This window comes from Labrus mixtus, chromosome 13 (genome assembly GCF_963584025.1).
Source record: "Labrus mixtus chromosome 13, fLabMix1.1, whole genome shotgun sequence".
Lineage (NCBI taxonomy): Eukaryota > Metazoa > Chordata > Actinopteri > Labriformes > Labridae > Labrus > Labrus mixtus.
Window position 1 is genome coordinate 1,259,266 of NC_083624.1, and position 16,134 is coordinate 1,275,399.

The 16,134-nt window shown below is 39.0% G+C and overlaps 1 protein-coding gene across 26 annotated transcripts in view; it reads right to left on the reverse strand.

Annotated features, from left to right (window-relative positions):
• Positions 1–12,230, reverse strand: part of neb (nebulin) — a 71,433-nt gene extending 59,203 nt beyond the window's left edge. For 8 of the 26 annotated variants that reach the window (XM_061053065.1, XM_061053076.1, XM_061053073.1 and 5 more), the window contains exons 1-12: positions 12,158–12,216; positions 10,934–11,012; positions 7,489–7,551; positions 6,147–6,254; positions 5,856–5,963; positions 4,737–4,841; positions 4,543–4,647; positions 4,337–4,441; positions 2,875–2,979; positions 1,282–1,386; positions 1,072–1,179; positions 440–556 (exon numbers count right to left, since the gene is read on the reverse strand). In XM_061053065.1, coding sequence (XP_060909048.1) covers positions 440–556; positions 1,072–1,179; positions 1,282–1,386; positions 2,875–2,979; positions 4,337–4,441; positions 4,543–4,647; positions 4,737–4,841; positions 5,856–5,963; positions 6,147–6,254; positions 7,489–7,551; positions 10,934–10,993 — 1,089 coding nt within the window. In that variant the 5' untranslated portion in view covers positions 10,994–11,012; positions 12,158–12,216. Of the gene's footprint in view, positions 1–439; positions 557–1,071; positions 1,180–1,281; positions 1,387–2,874; positions 2,980–4,336; positions 4,442–4,542; positions 4,648–4,736; positions 4,842–5,855; positions 5,964–6,146; positions 6,255–7,488; positions 7,552–10,933; positions 11,013–12,157 lie in introns of all 26 variants that reach the window. The other 18 variants (XM_061053078.1, XM_061053067.1, XM_061053064.1 and 15 more) reach the window with 8 other exon arrangements.
• Between the last annotated feature and the right edge of the window lie 3,904 nt (positions 12,231–16,134).

Consider the following 16,134-nt stretch of genomic DNA (forward strand, 5'->3'; position numbering starts at 1 on the left):
GGATCAGAGTGGATTTAGAACAAGAAACTTCACAGATATGTTTTTGGGAGCTCTGAGACTTATTGAAACTTCTTGAATTGGAGGATAATGTGTGACTTTTCAATGTTAATTGAGGGATTTTTCCCAAATTAAAAATGAAGAAAATCCACTCAAAAAGAGGCTGTAAGACGCTCTAAATAACATCCAAAACCACCTCAATCACTTTGGCAGCTTTTTTTTGGTTAATGGTCTAACAGGAACTCATGCATGCACTATCTCTGACAACACAGAAAACACACATGGAGACCATTAATGCTAAGTTTTTATACTTCTGTACTGCCTCAAAAACAGTCTCTTATGTTGTCCTAAAAAAAATACCCTCTAGCATCCGTCATTTTTCATCAAACCAGCTGTGATTTGAAAAAAATCCTTTTTTGGCCTTGGTTTTCTCGACACCTACGTCACTGAGGATGGTGCCGGCGTATCTGAGCTGTCTGAGGAGAGGATTCTCTGTGGCGGGGAGCGTGTTGTAGTCGGCCTGCGCTTTCTTCTTCTCGTATTCCTTCTTGTATTGGACCTGACAATGAAACATGGAGAAATGTGTGAGTAAGAAAAATGCAAAATCGTGTTCATGCACTTAATTCGTGCGGTAAGTCATAAAGAAGGGACAGAAAAAACACTTGTACAGTCATTCATTGTGAGAGAACACATCTTTATAGTTTTCCTGAAATGACGCATGTTTGAATTGTGTGTGAACATGTGGGCGTCTATGAGGTATACAGCAGCAGAAAAGCCTCTTCACATCGTCTGATATGTTGTCACTGGGTTCAAGAGAAATGACGGGCTTTCACAGTAAGAGTGAACCCAATGCAGATCTCTCAGTCACGCAGTGTACAAGTGTGGGCACAATACATCGAGTCCCTGCGTCAGAGTGGACTCGCTGCATTGACTCACACTCTGCTCTGAGACACGGGTCAACTCTCTGTCGTGTCTTCCACATGAGATAGTACGTATAAAAATAATCCATCACAATTGCGTTTGTGTGTGTGTGTGTGTGTGTGTGTGTGTGTGTGTGTGTGTGTGTTTACTCACCTCACTAATAGCAATGCGAGCCTTCTTGTTTGTGTCGTAAACGGGCGTGTCTGTTTGCATGAAATAAATTTGGTCTTTTTCGTCCTCAAATGCTTGCGTGTATTTCTTCTACAATAACAGAGAAAGGATTGACAGTTAGTTGTAAAAGAAATGAACAGTTGAATACCATTCTGGTTATTCTGTATTCCTAAGTGTTTTCAAAGCTCTTACACTGCTGAGGTTGTCCATCGCCACCCTGGCAACGGCCACGTCGAAATAAGGCGTCTCGCACCACTGGCCCTTCACATTCTTATTGTAATCTTCTTTGTACTTCAGCTGTGGAAAACAAAACACATTCAGTATTAGAGTATTTGTATTATGAGATCCAGGACACTTTGTTTGAAGAGAAGAAAATGACTAGAGGAACTTTGAGCATTTCATTTTGAATTCATTTTAATCTCTTTGACTTTATCATAAATCTTCTCTCTGCTATGTTTGTGCTCCTTTGTCTTCATGCTTGGACTTCATCTAAACTGTACCCTTATATCAGCCTCTTTTGTTGTTTTGATTTCTGCATTGTATTCTGGGAAACCCTGGTTTTGTTTTATCTGTGAAAGCAGATTGTCACTCTATTTTCAAAGGTGCTATCTAAATAAGGTTATTATTATCATTATTATTTTATTCTGTTTGATAAAACACATGACAGGGAATGACAGGAATCTCTGTCATTTCAAACTATTGTTAGCCTCTCCCCTCCAGCTTAGTATGACCATTAATATCAGAGAGCAGGTGGCCTGTTATTCCCCGCAGTGGTTTGGGATTTGTTTGGGATTTGTTAGCCTCTGAGGGCACTGTTTCCATTTGTGCACTGTGCAAACTTCAAGCTCTAGTGTCTTAAATTAACCCTGCTACTTAAATATCTTTAACAGATCAAATGTAACAATGCAGGGGCGTGTACAGACTGGGGTGGCCCACCTGGGGCACTGACTTATAGGGGGCTGGCATTTAATTTGTGCACAAGTTTGTGAAATTCAAATATTTACCCTTTCTTTCCTCATTACTGATGTGTACTTGTAAGTAACTAAATTTTGCAACTTCTAATCTCTTAGATAAAATAAAGAAAATATACAAAGTCACAATTTCTAGTACTTGGAAAACTGCGTGTACTCTCTTACACACTGTCTAAAAAAATACTTTAATTGTCAATGTTTTGTTACCCAAAGATTGCTAGTAAGTCCTTTTTAAGTTAGGCAGAGTGCGAGAATATGCATGCAAGTCTTTATGGACTATTTCCTCTCCTAAGAAGCTGTCTGTGCTCAGTATTTCTTTACAGCTGAGCTTTAAGCAGCCTGTTGCTACACAGCTAGAATAGTTTATTTGAATTTAAGTCCCGCCTCTGATAAGATAAATAGCCAATCATAGTTCAGGATTTTTGGGGTGGCATCTGGGGTGGCCAACTAGTTTTTAAAGGGGGCCCATGCCACCCCTCTGGACACGCCCCTGTAACATTGATTCTACTTTATCCCACATCTCCAAGACTTATGTGGGTAAACAAATCTACAGGAATAAATACGACAAAAAGGGCTGCAACATCCACTGCAGACTTATGAAGTGTATTATGTGTTATTTATTAATAATAACAAGAAAAGAGAATATAGAAGAATATAGAAGAAAGATGTCATTATGCATTACGTGGACCATAAGCAAGCTTTTAAAAAAACAGGCAAATTCTTACTTTGCCTACTTCTGTCTTTTATTTCTTTCTCTATTGGTTTTACACTTGTGAAATATGTTTGAGAGCGACTTCAAACCCTTTCTGCTTACATCACTGCGCTGATTGGCCACTCTCCTCGCCAGCTCCACCTCAGGAGGATCAGCCAAAGAGGTGAACTTGGCCGTGCGTTCAACGTGACCCTTCTTGTACTTAACCTGCAGGAGGAGAATCAAAGTGAGAGCTTGACTTAGCAGAGATGGTTCATTCTTTAACATCAATAGCTGACCTTAGAGTAGTCTGCCCCATACAGATCTTATCTACATTGATTGGTGACTTTTCCTACATCAGCAGAAAACGCAAAAGGCAATTGTGTTCCTCAGGAAAGAGGGGCACAAATGGCCATTATAATTGCAATCACAGTTTGTATGTTACATCTGAATCAGCACTTATGAATGGACCCTGAAAAGAAAGAATATATTTATTGGCAATTTTTTTTAGGTGGAGCAAAAATGGCAATTTTAATGGCAATTTTAACTGCCACTATTGTATAGTGATACAAGTGGAAATTGCCACTTATTTTATATTACATCTGACTCAGCAGAAGTGGCTGACCCTAAGAGGATGAGAAATATATGTTAAATGGATTTGAGCTTGTATAGCGCTTTTCTGGTCTTCTGACTACTCTAAGTGCTTTTACACCGCAGGTCACACCTACACATTTATACCCAATCAGGCTGCTATGTAAAGTGTCCATCAGAAGTAAATAATCCCATTCACAAATATTCATAGCAATTTGGGGTTAAGTGTCATGCCCAAGGACAAATCAGACATGCGGCTGCAGGAGCTAGGGATCAAACCTACGACTCTATCAGCTGAGCCACAGCAGCCTCAAATATATGAAATGTGCTTGTCTCTGTGATAGACAATGAATGGAAAAATTACGGGAAAATCCTTTGTTCTACATTGTTAAATTTATAAAACATTGTTGCATAATATGACATTATAAGAAATTGAACCAAAAAAACGGCATTGGAAATCTAATCAGTCGATATAGATACCAATCATAGATTGTGATATATGTGTTTTTTTAGAACGGAAACTATTGCGATATAGTTTACTTTCTTTTGATTTAAGATTTTTTTTTAAACACACTAGAGGGATAAATGAAACAGGTGTTAACTTGTAGATTAAAGTGTTTCATTGAGATAAATACATGAAAATATATTTAAAATGTTGTCACTGACACAAAAAAACAATCTGTTACTTATATTATGCTGATTTACTAATTGATTTGCACCATTGATCACCAAAATAATAACAGTAAGTGCTGCTGACATATAAAAGGCAACTAAAACTCTCCTACATCTGAAAACTATGTCATGGTATACATTATGTTGTCAAATTGATCAAAACACAAATACATAAAAAGGTTCTTATTCCAGAGTTATACAGTACGTCACAATATTGTGTTTTTCATCTTATCACACACGTGTCCACAATCTTAATGTCGGTCAACATGCATTTGCATGGACTTCAGAAGAAAACAGGAAGTAGTCAGGAAACTCAACTTACATCACTGAGGACTTCCTGAGCCTTGGCCACCCTGCGCAGCTCGGGGCTGTCGCTGTACGGGTAGTACATGGTCTTCTCCACATCCCAGTCCTCAGTGTAACGTTTCTGAGCGAGAGAGGGGGGAGGGGGTCATTTAGTAAACGGTACAGTTAGATGTTTTTCTAATGTCAGAGAAATGTTTCTTCTGTACATAAAGTGCTGCTTACTTTGCTGTAGTTAGCAGCGTTCTTCACAGCCAGGACCAGCTCAGGAGCATCAGGAGGCAGCAGGTACCTGTCCTTAGTCTCATCCCACTTCTGCCTGTACAGAACCTATAAGGGATGAGCACAGCACAGGTGTTATATATCACAAATATTTGTTTAAAAGTATCAGTACATTGTTATATATGTAGATAGCTCACCTTGCTAATCAGATCAGACACATGCTTGACGTGGATGACCTCCCTGGCCTCCCCGTCGTACAAGCTTTGGTTGCGGGCCTTATTTCCCTCCATACGGTATTTAACCTGATGATGATAAATATAAATAAAAAGAAAGGAATAAATTATTTTTCATAACTAGAGCAAAAGCAAATCATTTATTCATCCTGGTTGCAACGTTGTTAATAGCTTAACTGAGCCTGAGGAAAAATCATAATGGACTGGTTCAGAAATCACTGCTCCACTTTCATGTTGACACATTTGATCTACAATATTTCTGCCCTCAAAATATTTTCTTTTAAGTAATGAGACATACAGTGATACTAAAACGTGGGCCCAGTTGTTCAAAAGTAACCAAACAGGACTAAAGCTATTTGATAGGATCAAGTCTTCAAATGGAGGTGCTCATAAGGAGAAAAAAAACCATTACATAACTGAATAAGATGAGGTATTTCAGTCCTGGTTATTATCCCCATAAGTAGGATAGGATGACTTTGATTAAAAAAATTATCAGGATTATCCCGGTCCCCGCTGAGAGCTGGATTCAGGATGGATTACAGGGAAGACTTTGAAAATGCTCAGAACCATTTTTTACAAGGTAGATGATATTTAAAGACATTTAAAAAGAAAAAAGAAAACATTTGCCCAAAAATTCTGTCTTGTTTTGGTGTCAAAGTAGATAAGTTCGACATTAGGGTTGTTAAATAAATGACGGATTATGTCCCCATGAAATATTTGACCAAATAGCTTCAATATCAATCATAAAATGTATATTTTAAAGTAACTGTTGGGATATTTTGATTTGTGTAGATTTTGTTGAACCCCTGTGGACAAAGTATGTAATGTGAAGTCCCCTTAAGACGACTGGAAATCCTGATTTGGTAATCATTTAAGGTTTGTATCTAGATCAGGTGGATCTATTCCAGCTTTCTTAAAAAAAAAAAAAACGTTGTCAAAGTGAGCTGGATTATGTGATCCTGGATATTAAACTGGATTAAACCAGATTAAAGCTTTTGAACAACCAGGGCCCTTGTCTTCAACAAAAAAAAACTTTACTCAGCATGAATTGTGGGAGTTTATAATCCAAAAAGATTGTGGTACCTCACTTAGCTGCTCCTGGGCCTTCCTGATGCGAATCATTTCAGGACTATCAGTGATGATTGCAGGAGGATGCCCTCGGGTCAAGTCGTAAGCCTGCCTGTACTTGTTCTGTTGAAGAGAGAGATAATCATATTGAGCACAGGAGTCATGAAATACTCTGCAACCAATTAAGTACTGTATCTGAGGTGAAAGAAAACATTAATAACTGGCTTAAATCTCAAATATATTTATATGAAAGTGAGTTATCTGGCTTGAAATACACAGTGAATAAGTGTTACACATGGTGCTTACGTGACTGTACTGCTCCATCATCTTCTGGCTGTGAGCCAGGTATGGAGTCATGAACTTGGAGCTATCCACTTTGACCTTCTTCCTGACTCTCCTGGTAGGCAAACCGGCCTGGAGGAGGACAGAGTGAAAAACAATTAACCATCTGCCTAACGAAATGGCCTACGTCTCTCAATTTCAGAAAACATGTAGGCCATATAGGAAGTCAAACTACAACTAACAGGGCTATGACCAAAGACAAGGAGAAGGATGCAATGTCAATTCAACAGAACAAATAACCGAGAAGGTGATTTGCAACTTTATCAGAAACACTATTGAAAATCTAATCATATCGATACATGTTTCAATACAACGACAACCAAAATAGAAGTCCTTGGTATCTAATAATTGATAATTTCTAGTGTTTTTCATTAACAAAGATTGCAGACAAACACGTGCACACTGTCTAAATTGCACAAACACTTGGGAAACTTTTGTGTGACCAAACATTGCTGACGTATTTGTGCAATTTAGACAGCGCTCTCTCTCGCTCTTTTTCTTCTGCTCCTGGCAGCTTTTGATTTAAAATATAACTGAAGCTCTGCAGTTATTTTAAAGCTTCAACACTTTCTGATACTAGTGATTATAATTTAACAAAGACTTGTACGACTTTAAAACAAGTGGTAACCAAACAAACTAACAACTTGCTTGGTGAAATCGGGACTTTGCCACACCGATGATGATTTGTATGACTCTGATGTTTACCTTTAACTCTGATTACTCACCTTCAACAAATGAAACGGCACATGCTGAGACTCAAAGTGAAACCCTAATATATTCTACACATAGACCTGGCTGTTAGGATAATGACAGGATATAAAGCATGTACTCAGATAAAAATAGATGAAGGGTGACTACAGGACCGGGAACAACTACACATGTAAAGGAAAGCGCTTAATATACATTAACAGCTTCAAAGTTTCCATAAGGTGCTTCCCTACATGCAATGGCCAGGCTCAGCACATATAAATATACCTAAGAGTTACAGTGTAGCATCTGTTGAGACGGGAAGCATTACAAAAAAGAAGCCATTTCTTCTTGACAGGTACAATAACATTTGGTTTTGAATTGTTAAAAGCTGCAACAGACTTTGATGCACATGCAGAATTTTCTGCAGTAACTTAAGAGGCTTTATTGACAAACCTGACTGCAAAGAAAGAGAGACACTGCCTTTAATGGAATAAGCAGACAGCAGGAAAATCCAGACATGCATGCACGTAGGGAGGGGGATGCAACATTGTCAAGACAAGGGCGGGATATCCTGCTCGGGTTGGTACTGGTGTCCCTTGGGAGGGAGGTGCTTTACCTGAATGGACTGACTCTTTTGTTCACCGACAGTCGTGGTGGATGTTGTTATCTCCTCATAATACTACAAATATAGGAAACACTCTGGGGTTTTCAAAACTGCCAGAACAGTTGAATGGAGAAACAGCACAGTATTTTGTTTTTCTCACAGGATTGAGGTTGATTTTTCCACAGCTCTGGCGCTTCTAGTAATCTAATCTAAGCTGCACTAGATTAGTATCTGTTCTGCTCTCAAACAACCTATACACTCCATAAAAGTGTTGTCATCAGGTATCTCTGTGCCTAACCTGTAACAAACGGACTTCTTCTGCACACAGATTGTGTCACTGAAAGAATAAGGATAAACCCCGAGGTGAATGTGTCGTAAGTGTTCATGACTGTCTGTATTCAGAGGAAACAATAACATTAATATCCTCTGTGTTATGTGAGCCTGACTGTTTCTAACTCTGTGACCAAGTCTATAAAAACCAGACACTCACATGACTACAATTCTATTCTTATATTGTCATTAAATATACTTTTATCCCTGTTGTCTGGTGCCACCGCACACAGCAAGTATACAAGATGTTTAGACAGCTTTGTAATCTCCATGTCTGTTCACACACAGCCCCTAACAGATTTTTCTCGCTAATCTCGAGCAATATCTGGCCATGCAGATAGTTGTGGTTATATTAGACGACATTTGGAGACCTCTGTCGCTGAGGTTTGTGCCTCCAATCTACGACAGTGAAGGGGATTTCATTGTGTTTGTCTCACTGAGTTGAAGGATTGCATTAAAAGAATTCAACCGCCATGTATGCTTCAGGAAACAATGTGTTGCATCTAGAGGTTGGAAAAAAAATTGTTGATGTAAAAATCGAGATTTGTATCTTCTGAGATTTTAAATTGATTCATAACTTCCAAAAATCTTCTTTTTTTTGTCTAATCATTCACTCCCTGCTAGGTGCTAAGGCTAGCTCTTTAACTCAGTAGAATGACAAATGGAGCAGCAAGAAATTCAGCCAGTCTCACAGATGACTGGAGTAGATCCTGAAGTATGTACTAATTCAAAAATAGACTTTGAATCATGAATCCAGAATCGTTTTGAATCGAAAATAGATTCTGAATCGAATCGTGACCCCAAGGTTCAAAATCAAATCGAATCGTGAGACACCCAAAGATTCCCAGCCCTAGTTGCATCAATTAAAAATATTAACAGTTTTTTTTTGTAGGATATCTGGAATAACAATTATGATGTTTGTGGATTTTTTCCCCCTCCCCCCCCATTGTACTGAAGTGATGGCAGAACTCATTCAATTTATAATCTAAAAGTTTCTGCATCATTAGTTACCCCGTGAAATAAGAGAGAAAACTGTTGTTTTGAATCCACTTAAGCGGAAAGCTTTATAATCAAGCTGGGCACCCTCCTCTCCACCTACAGGATCAGGTTCCTTGAATAGCGTGTCTCACTAACAGCCAACTATGAATTTTCCTTCCCTCTCTTTAGAAGCTGTCAAAGTGGGACCTTTATGGCTGCATAAGGTTGAACTGAAAAAAGACTCAATATTCCTTCAAATCTTCCTGAAATCTCGGAGCAACCAGAGCTGAGAGAAAGAACATCTCAATCCTTTGGATCGACATTTACAAGAGGCTTCATTATTCAAATCTATCAGACAGGAGAGAACCATCAGTGTGGATGGAAACTACTACCACGTTGCACGTCCCTACAAAGCAGTGTATAAACTGATCTATCGACTGTCACACAGGTTTTCCATGCATTCTCCTCTCCTAAGCAAATTTCTAGCGGTGTGACGTTAACCCGCTGCAGGCTATCAGTGTGATTTACAGCACAGTAGCTCCTCTCATTCTCCCCTCCACCCCTCACTCCCTCTCTCACTGCTTTCGCTCCCTTCGCTTCCCTCTGCACTCCATCGCTCTGCCAATGAGCCGTAGATGTCCACTTCTAAATTTGTCTGAACGCCAGACAGAGAACTCTACACTCCTCCCCTCCATGACCTGAGGAGTTCAGTCATTTAAAAAAAAGTCAATATAAAAAAAACACATTTTAATGATTTATGAGGTAGATCACTTTCAAATAAAAGTGCTTAAAAACCTGCACTCAGTTTGAAATTAGAAACTTTAACTGTATGTGTATTTTCCATTATGACCCTTCACTATGTTTCTCCCCATTCTGTGGATTAAATAAGAAGCCGTCTTACTTTTCACTTTAAACAGTTCAGCTTTTCTCCACAGTGCAGATGAAAGTGCTCGTGAAATCAGAGTGTATAGGGTGTTTATCGTTATGAGTATTCTTCTGTTACGCCTCCCAAATGATTTACATCTTTGCTTCAAAGATGGTAAATGTATTTGAAACAGATGATATGTTATATGGGAGATGAATGATAGCAACTACATTTTGGTTGTGATCACGTACAGTAATCCTGCGACAACCATTCAAACTCCCCCATAAGATATCATGAATATTAAGTAAGGACAAATACAAGGCAAACTTTAATCCTATTTCACCAGGAAATATGAGATTAAGGTGTTAGCCTTCTGCTTTCACTCTTCCATTGGACACTGACACGGAGAACTTCAGCAACACAATAATTCATGTACAGCATATACACATAAAAACATCCTGCAAAGTATGCTGACAGAAATCACTGGAGATAGGTGGATGAACACAAAAATTAAATGATCGGTTTGAAAATATGTTGTGTTAAATGTTATCCAGTCATTTTAAGAAGAAAAATCAAAATTCTTCACTTCAACTTCCAGAAACGGACACTCCCTCAAACTGCATGTAATCCAACCTGTAACTAGGTCTGCTGCACAGGAAGGATGCCATTATAAGTTGGGTACCATTACAGCATGACAAAATATGTTAGATATGTTAAATATGGCAGATTGTCTGGTTTTTGATTTTTTTCAATTTCTCTGCAGGAATAGCTGATTTTATGTTGCATTTTAAGCAGCTGTGTAATTATTACTTCTATTTTAATAAGGTTGTGTGGCTTGCACAGCCTCTGGTTAAGGCCTCTGTACCTTAATAGAACAACAGATTATGTCTCAGTAAAGTATTCATGTTCATAATCCTCTTCAGTTTGAAATAATTTTGATTTAAATTGGTCTGTTTAAGGGAAATACAGGACTTAAAACCCATCAGAAGGTGTCCCTGTGAAACAGGATCCACCAGCAGGCTGGGTGACTTGTTCCCTGAACTGCTGACTGGAGAGGGTCATTAACTTCCCTATTCATAGGGGGCCTTCCACAGGGCCCGCAGATCAGGCAAATACCCTCAATGTACAGGATTCAGTGAAATCCCTTGATGTTTGTGTTTTTGTATTCATATTAAGGCTTGAAATGGTAAAAAAATTTAAAAAATAAACCTATAAAAGTAATGACACACTTTCTTTCACTGTACAATAAATTTACATAACAGAGTGATGAACATGTCCACTTACCTCATCAACAATCTCCTCCTCCTCCTCGTATTCCTCATACTCCTGACCAGTATCCGCCATTTTGACAGTCTTAGAGGTTCTACACAGAACAGAGATGACAACTTTAGGGCATTCATCACTCAACACCTGGATGTTAAACGTTTTCTCTCATTTCAAGGCTTACAACATGTAAAGATGCTCTATCCATAGCACCTACTCATCATTTTAACCAGCCGTTATCAAAGCTTAAACTGGAAAGATAAAAAAGCTGCACCAGCAATCTTTTAGGATGCTGCCAGTCATTCCCCATTGAGCACAATCACCCTATTTTAAAAAGAGAATTAAAAACAGCACACAACAGAGAAATAGAACACTAACATGTTGATGTTTAACCAATGCACATGCCATACCAGCCAAAGATTGCTGCAGTATTTCCTGACAGTAAGGACTCCTCACTTGCCATCCACTGGGTCTCAAACTGATAGTCCAACTTTTGTGATTTTCCCCAATCCTGCACAAACTAATAACAATAATGTGACACAATTCACAAGCTGTTCAACAAGTGTAAATCAATAATGGCACAAGGAGAATTGCAGATTAGGGGATGTGAAACACTGAGTGCATCCTTACGGGCCTTTGCTGCCCCTCCTCCCTCACTTGCCACAACACAGTTCAAAGACCTGAGCCTCCAAGCTGAAGGTTGGCGACAGCTGCCCAACAGTGCTTCAGCTATTTGACATGTAAGCTAATGCCACAGCCTGATTGGTGGACTCTGTTTAGCAAACGGAGATGCAATGCCTTCTGAGGCTGCAGGTTAAATATAGGATGGCATACGAACTCCCTTTTTTTAGCACTTGATTGCCCTCTCTTTAGATTAAAACATACTTTTTGTTCTCTAAAACATGACAAATAGGTGTGAAAGATAAGATGGAAGACCAAATAGGCCGAAAGGTGCTGAGATTGCGGAAAGAGGGCGAAAGGGTCAGACTTCTGCTGATGTTTCGGATACATCCAAAAGGCAGGCCAGCTCTCATCTTGCTTGATTCTTGCAGTTCTGGACCGTTATTTAAACTCCATCAAGTTGCAGCAGAGCTTTCCCTCTCCTTATTCCTCATTCAGCGGTCCTCCTGGATCCGTATGGCAGCAGTTTAAGAAATGATGGAAGTCCAAGCAGATGGAAAGCCATGCAGGTTGTAGAAAATAATGACATTGGTGCTTTATTATCCTTTTTTTTTTTTTGCTTACCAGTAATATTAAAGTTAAATGGTCTCCCAAGCCGCCAAAGTCTTCCCAGCTTCCCTCCAGAGAAACGCTGGGCGACAGCACACAGCTGCGGTTTGTACCCAGGTTATCATGTGGCCGGCACAGCCAATCACAGGCCGGTCCTCTCGAGTTTCAAATTCTAAATATACTTAAGTGATCCTCACAGAAAAGAGCACCTGTTGAGGCTAACACATCAGCGGTACAGTTATGAGGAAGGCAGTCGAGCACTGGTGGAGTTGGGGGTCTGGAGAAGACAAGAGTTAACCCCAACTACCACACTGTGTGTGTGTGTGTGTGTGTGTGTGTGTGTGGAGGGGTGTGCGGTTGTTGTGATATTGATAAATATCACAACAACAGTTGTTTGTAAAAGGTTTGAAAAGGTCACAGATGGGTTAGGATATGAGTATGAGCCTGTGATGAGAAGTCTCTAGCTGACGGCCTGGCAGGGCTGTGAGTGCCAGATCTGTTGAGGTCATCTGTTAGCTGACCCTGAGCTTGCTAGGTCCCGTCAAGAATCAGGTCAACATTAGACTGAAGACCTGCGAGACAGAAAAATAACAAACAAGCAAATGCTCCAACAAATACGAACCACATAAGAATAGTTATAGGTACGTCAAATGTAAGTTTATCTAGTTAATAGCAGACGCCCTTTTGGATTAAGACAAAGCCCATAAACATATAATGAGTCACCCTGCATAAGCCCTGACATTTGCCTTGGAATTAAGGTCGAGGACATTTGACATGATAACATTTTAGACAACTGAGGGCAGACCAATAACAATCGTACACGCATCCATAAGGTTGAACCCTTAAATCACAACCTGCAGGTCATATATATTCTCTACCTGTTAGGAAATGGACTTGATTCAGTCTAAGTCCATTATTTTTAATGTAATAAAACTATGTAAAAGAGTCTGTGAGCTTTTCTGTGTACGGTCTCTTTGAACGGTCCTTTAAGGTGTTCTCTATTTGTAAACTCTTTGTTGTTGTTTTTTGTGAGTACATGTTTAAGGGCTGCAGATAAAATATAGCTATTGTACCAATTCCAGCACAGTTACATAAAGGCATCTTGCTTATATGTTAATTAATTAACACTAACATTAACACTTTAATTCAATGAAGAAAATAAACATTCTAGCAGGATAAATAGCCGATACCCAGAGCACAAAAAGCAAATGTTTAAATGTAGGAAGTGAGGTAAACTGCAAGTTTCACACAATCCATGAGTAAAAAAAGACTTTGAGATTTAAATATACAGGAACTATTTCTAGACTGTGTGGGTTGTACTTTTGAGGTCCAGCTGCAGATGTGATATAGGCCTACTTCAATTTATGAATACAATCGTGGAAAATGGAGTTAAACATGTTGTTACAGAATTTTAGATAAACAATTTTTAGATGATGTGCCTCTATCTCTTTGGTATGTCATATCTTTGCTCTCACTCGTTTTGCCAGCAGCAGGGTGCTGCCCAGGGACCCAGATGGACAGCAGCAGCTGAGCGTCCCTCTCCCTATCGCTCTCTCTCTCTCTCTCTCTCTTGGGAGAGTGGTAATGGCTCTCAACTCTGTGATGCACTGGATGACTTGCTGCTCATTAGCAACATCACAAGTCTTCATGAAATCTGCAGAAACTGAAGAAGTAAAGATGTTTTGAAGTCATGAAACTAATTAACAAATATATCGTTTTAAAGTGAACTAATGTTAACACAGTCACAGACCTTAATGTACACAGAGACACATTCAATGCCTAACATCGAGGTTTCATATTTAGTTTTTTTATTTAAATACTGTTATCCTTTATAGAGTTGTTATCCTCCCCCAATGCCCAATTTACCTTTAATAATCAGACTTCACTGTTACCTGACTCTTTAGGAGAAATAGTCCCTTTAAAGATGTTGCTGGCTTATTGGTAAGTAGATTTGCTGGAGTAAAGATATGTCGTTTTACACATTTTGTAATTTTAAAAGCAACAAATGAAATTGCATTGACTTCTGTTGTTCTAAAGAGAGTGCCCTGTTCGTATCCCAACCCAGAGATCACCTCGAACCTACACTTTTTGTTTTGTCCAGGAAGAGCTCCTTCTAAGACCCCCCACCTTCATTTATTTGTATTTTTTGCATTTACTTCTATTCCATTGAACCCTAACCCTAAACCCTAAACCTTGGCATTTAAACGAAGAAGAGCTAACGCACAGTTCAATGAACCCTTCAAACCTTTTGTCGAGTATTAGGTTATACGATTTTATACGGCTTTGAAAACATTCGGTGCATCACGTTTCAACTTCAGACAGGGTATCACAGTCTTTTAATGATTCTAGCAGTCAAAAGAATGACTTCCTAAAGCCAAGGACACCCAAAGAGGGGGGGCGCAGGACTACATGATGCTTAGTCACTGGAAAAAAGTGACTGATGACCACTGACACCAGAACACAACAGCTGCAGGATGGACAACCAAAACACAAACACTGCCAACAGTCAATCCTTGCACATCAACACATAGGGATGAAAGAAACAAAGGTTCTGGTGAGGTAAGACACTCAGAATAAAAACAGTCAGGCAGTGATAGAATGACTTTGCAAATGTAGAAAGATTTCCAGACTAATGCAAACATCTGGACTGATCTTTAAAGCACTATTAAGAAGAAGCAAGTGATGTCTCGGGTTAGTTTATCTTTTAGATGTGGACTGATTTATTTATTTATTCTCACTGTGGTATTACTTCTGGAATCAGGAAGATATATTGAATAGGCTCTACTGTAGTCAGGCTTTCATTGTTCTCAACATAAGGTAGACCAGTGCAAACAGTATGTCGGTCAACTATCCAGTCAGACCTTTAGAGTGATTATAGTGTCTGACACGATCACTGATTGTCAGTGTCTGACTCACTACTCCAAATAAACCGGAACACAGAGCCCTCCTGTCCTGAACGAGGGGGCTTTAAAAAGTATTCAAACTCATTATTACAAACACATGTTCACAGTATTTCTTGACTTTTCATAGTTCCAGGAACTCTTGGAACCGTTTTGTATCGATGCCGTACCGCAGGAACTATTTCAGTCCCTCAAACCTTTTTATCTCCTGATGGAGAGTAGGTACTATCCAAGTACGAGAGAGACTTTGGAGTGATGCAAAGTGCACGGTGATTGGTTCATACGTCTGTTGATTGGTCCAACACTAGAGCTAATCCACTACCACCAATCGCCATTTTTAAATCCCGCTGTAAACTTTCGCAAAAATCAGTAAATAACAGTCGGTAAAAACTCTTAAAGATATAAATTAAAAAACACGGACAAATGGACCAACAACGATGTCTAGGTATTATTGAGTGTTTATGCAATTAGGAAATAGAGTCCTTTTGAAGGTTCATATCAGCTGTCACCATGGACAGACAGAAAAAAAGTCCCCATGGTTTGTAGTTCTGAGGGAACTCCCTAGTGGATAGTTCCTCTTCAAAAAGTCCAAAAACACCTATTGATGGCCAACTTACCAGCTACAATACCTGAAATGTTGGCTAAAAAACATTTGAAGTTGAACACCTTCAACAAATAAATTCCTGACTCTATCTGAGGTGTATATTTTACTGTTTAATAATCTTGTTTCTTAAAGCCCTTGCCCTTAAATTGTCTAACCATTTAAGTTTTTGTGTTCACTGTTCTTGTGGTGAAGGACTTTGTTGTGATATGTGCTTTATAAAATCAGGTCCATTATCATAAAACAGTTTTATATCAAATTGGGACGTTGTATACATTGTCAATAAAAACAGAATGTGATCATTAGTGAAACATTGAAACCCCATATTTAACTGAAAATAGCACTAAGTTAACAAATCAAATGTCATTGTTTTGGGAAAACTAAACGTCCATGTTGAACAGTTCCCCAACTTTTAATGTTGTTCAAAGAAGAGGTGATGCAACAATGGTGAATGTGACCCTGTCCTGACTTTTTTGCTTTATTTAATTTGG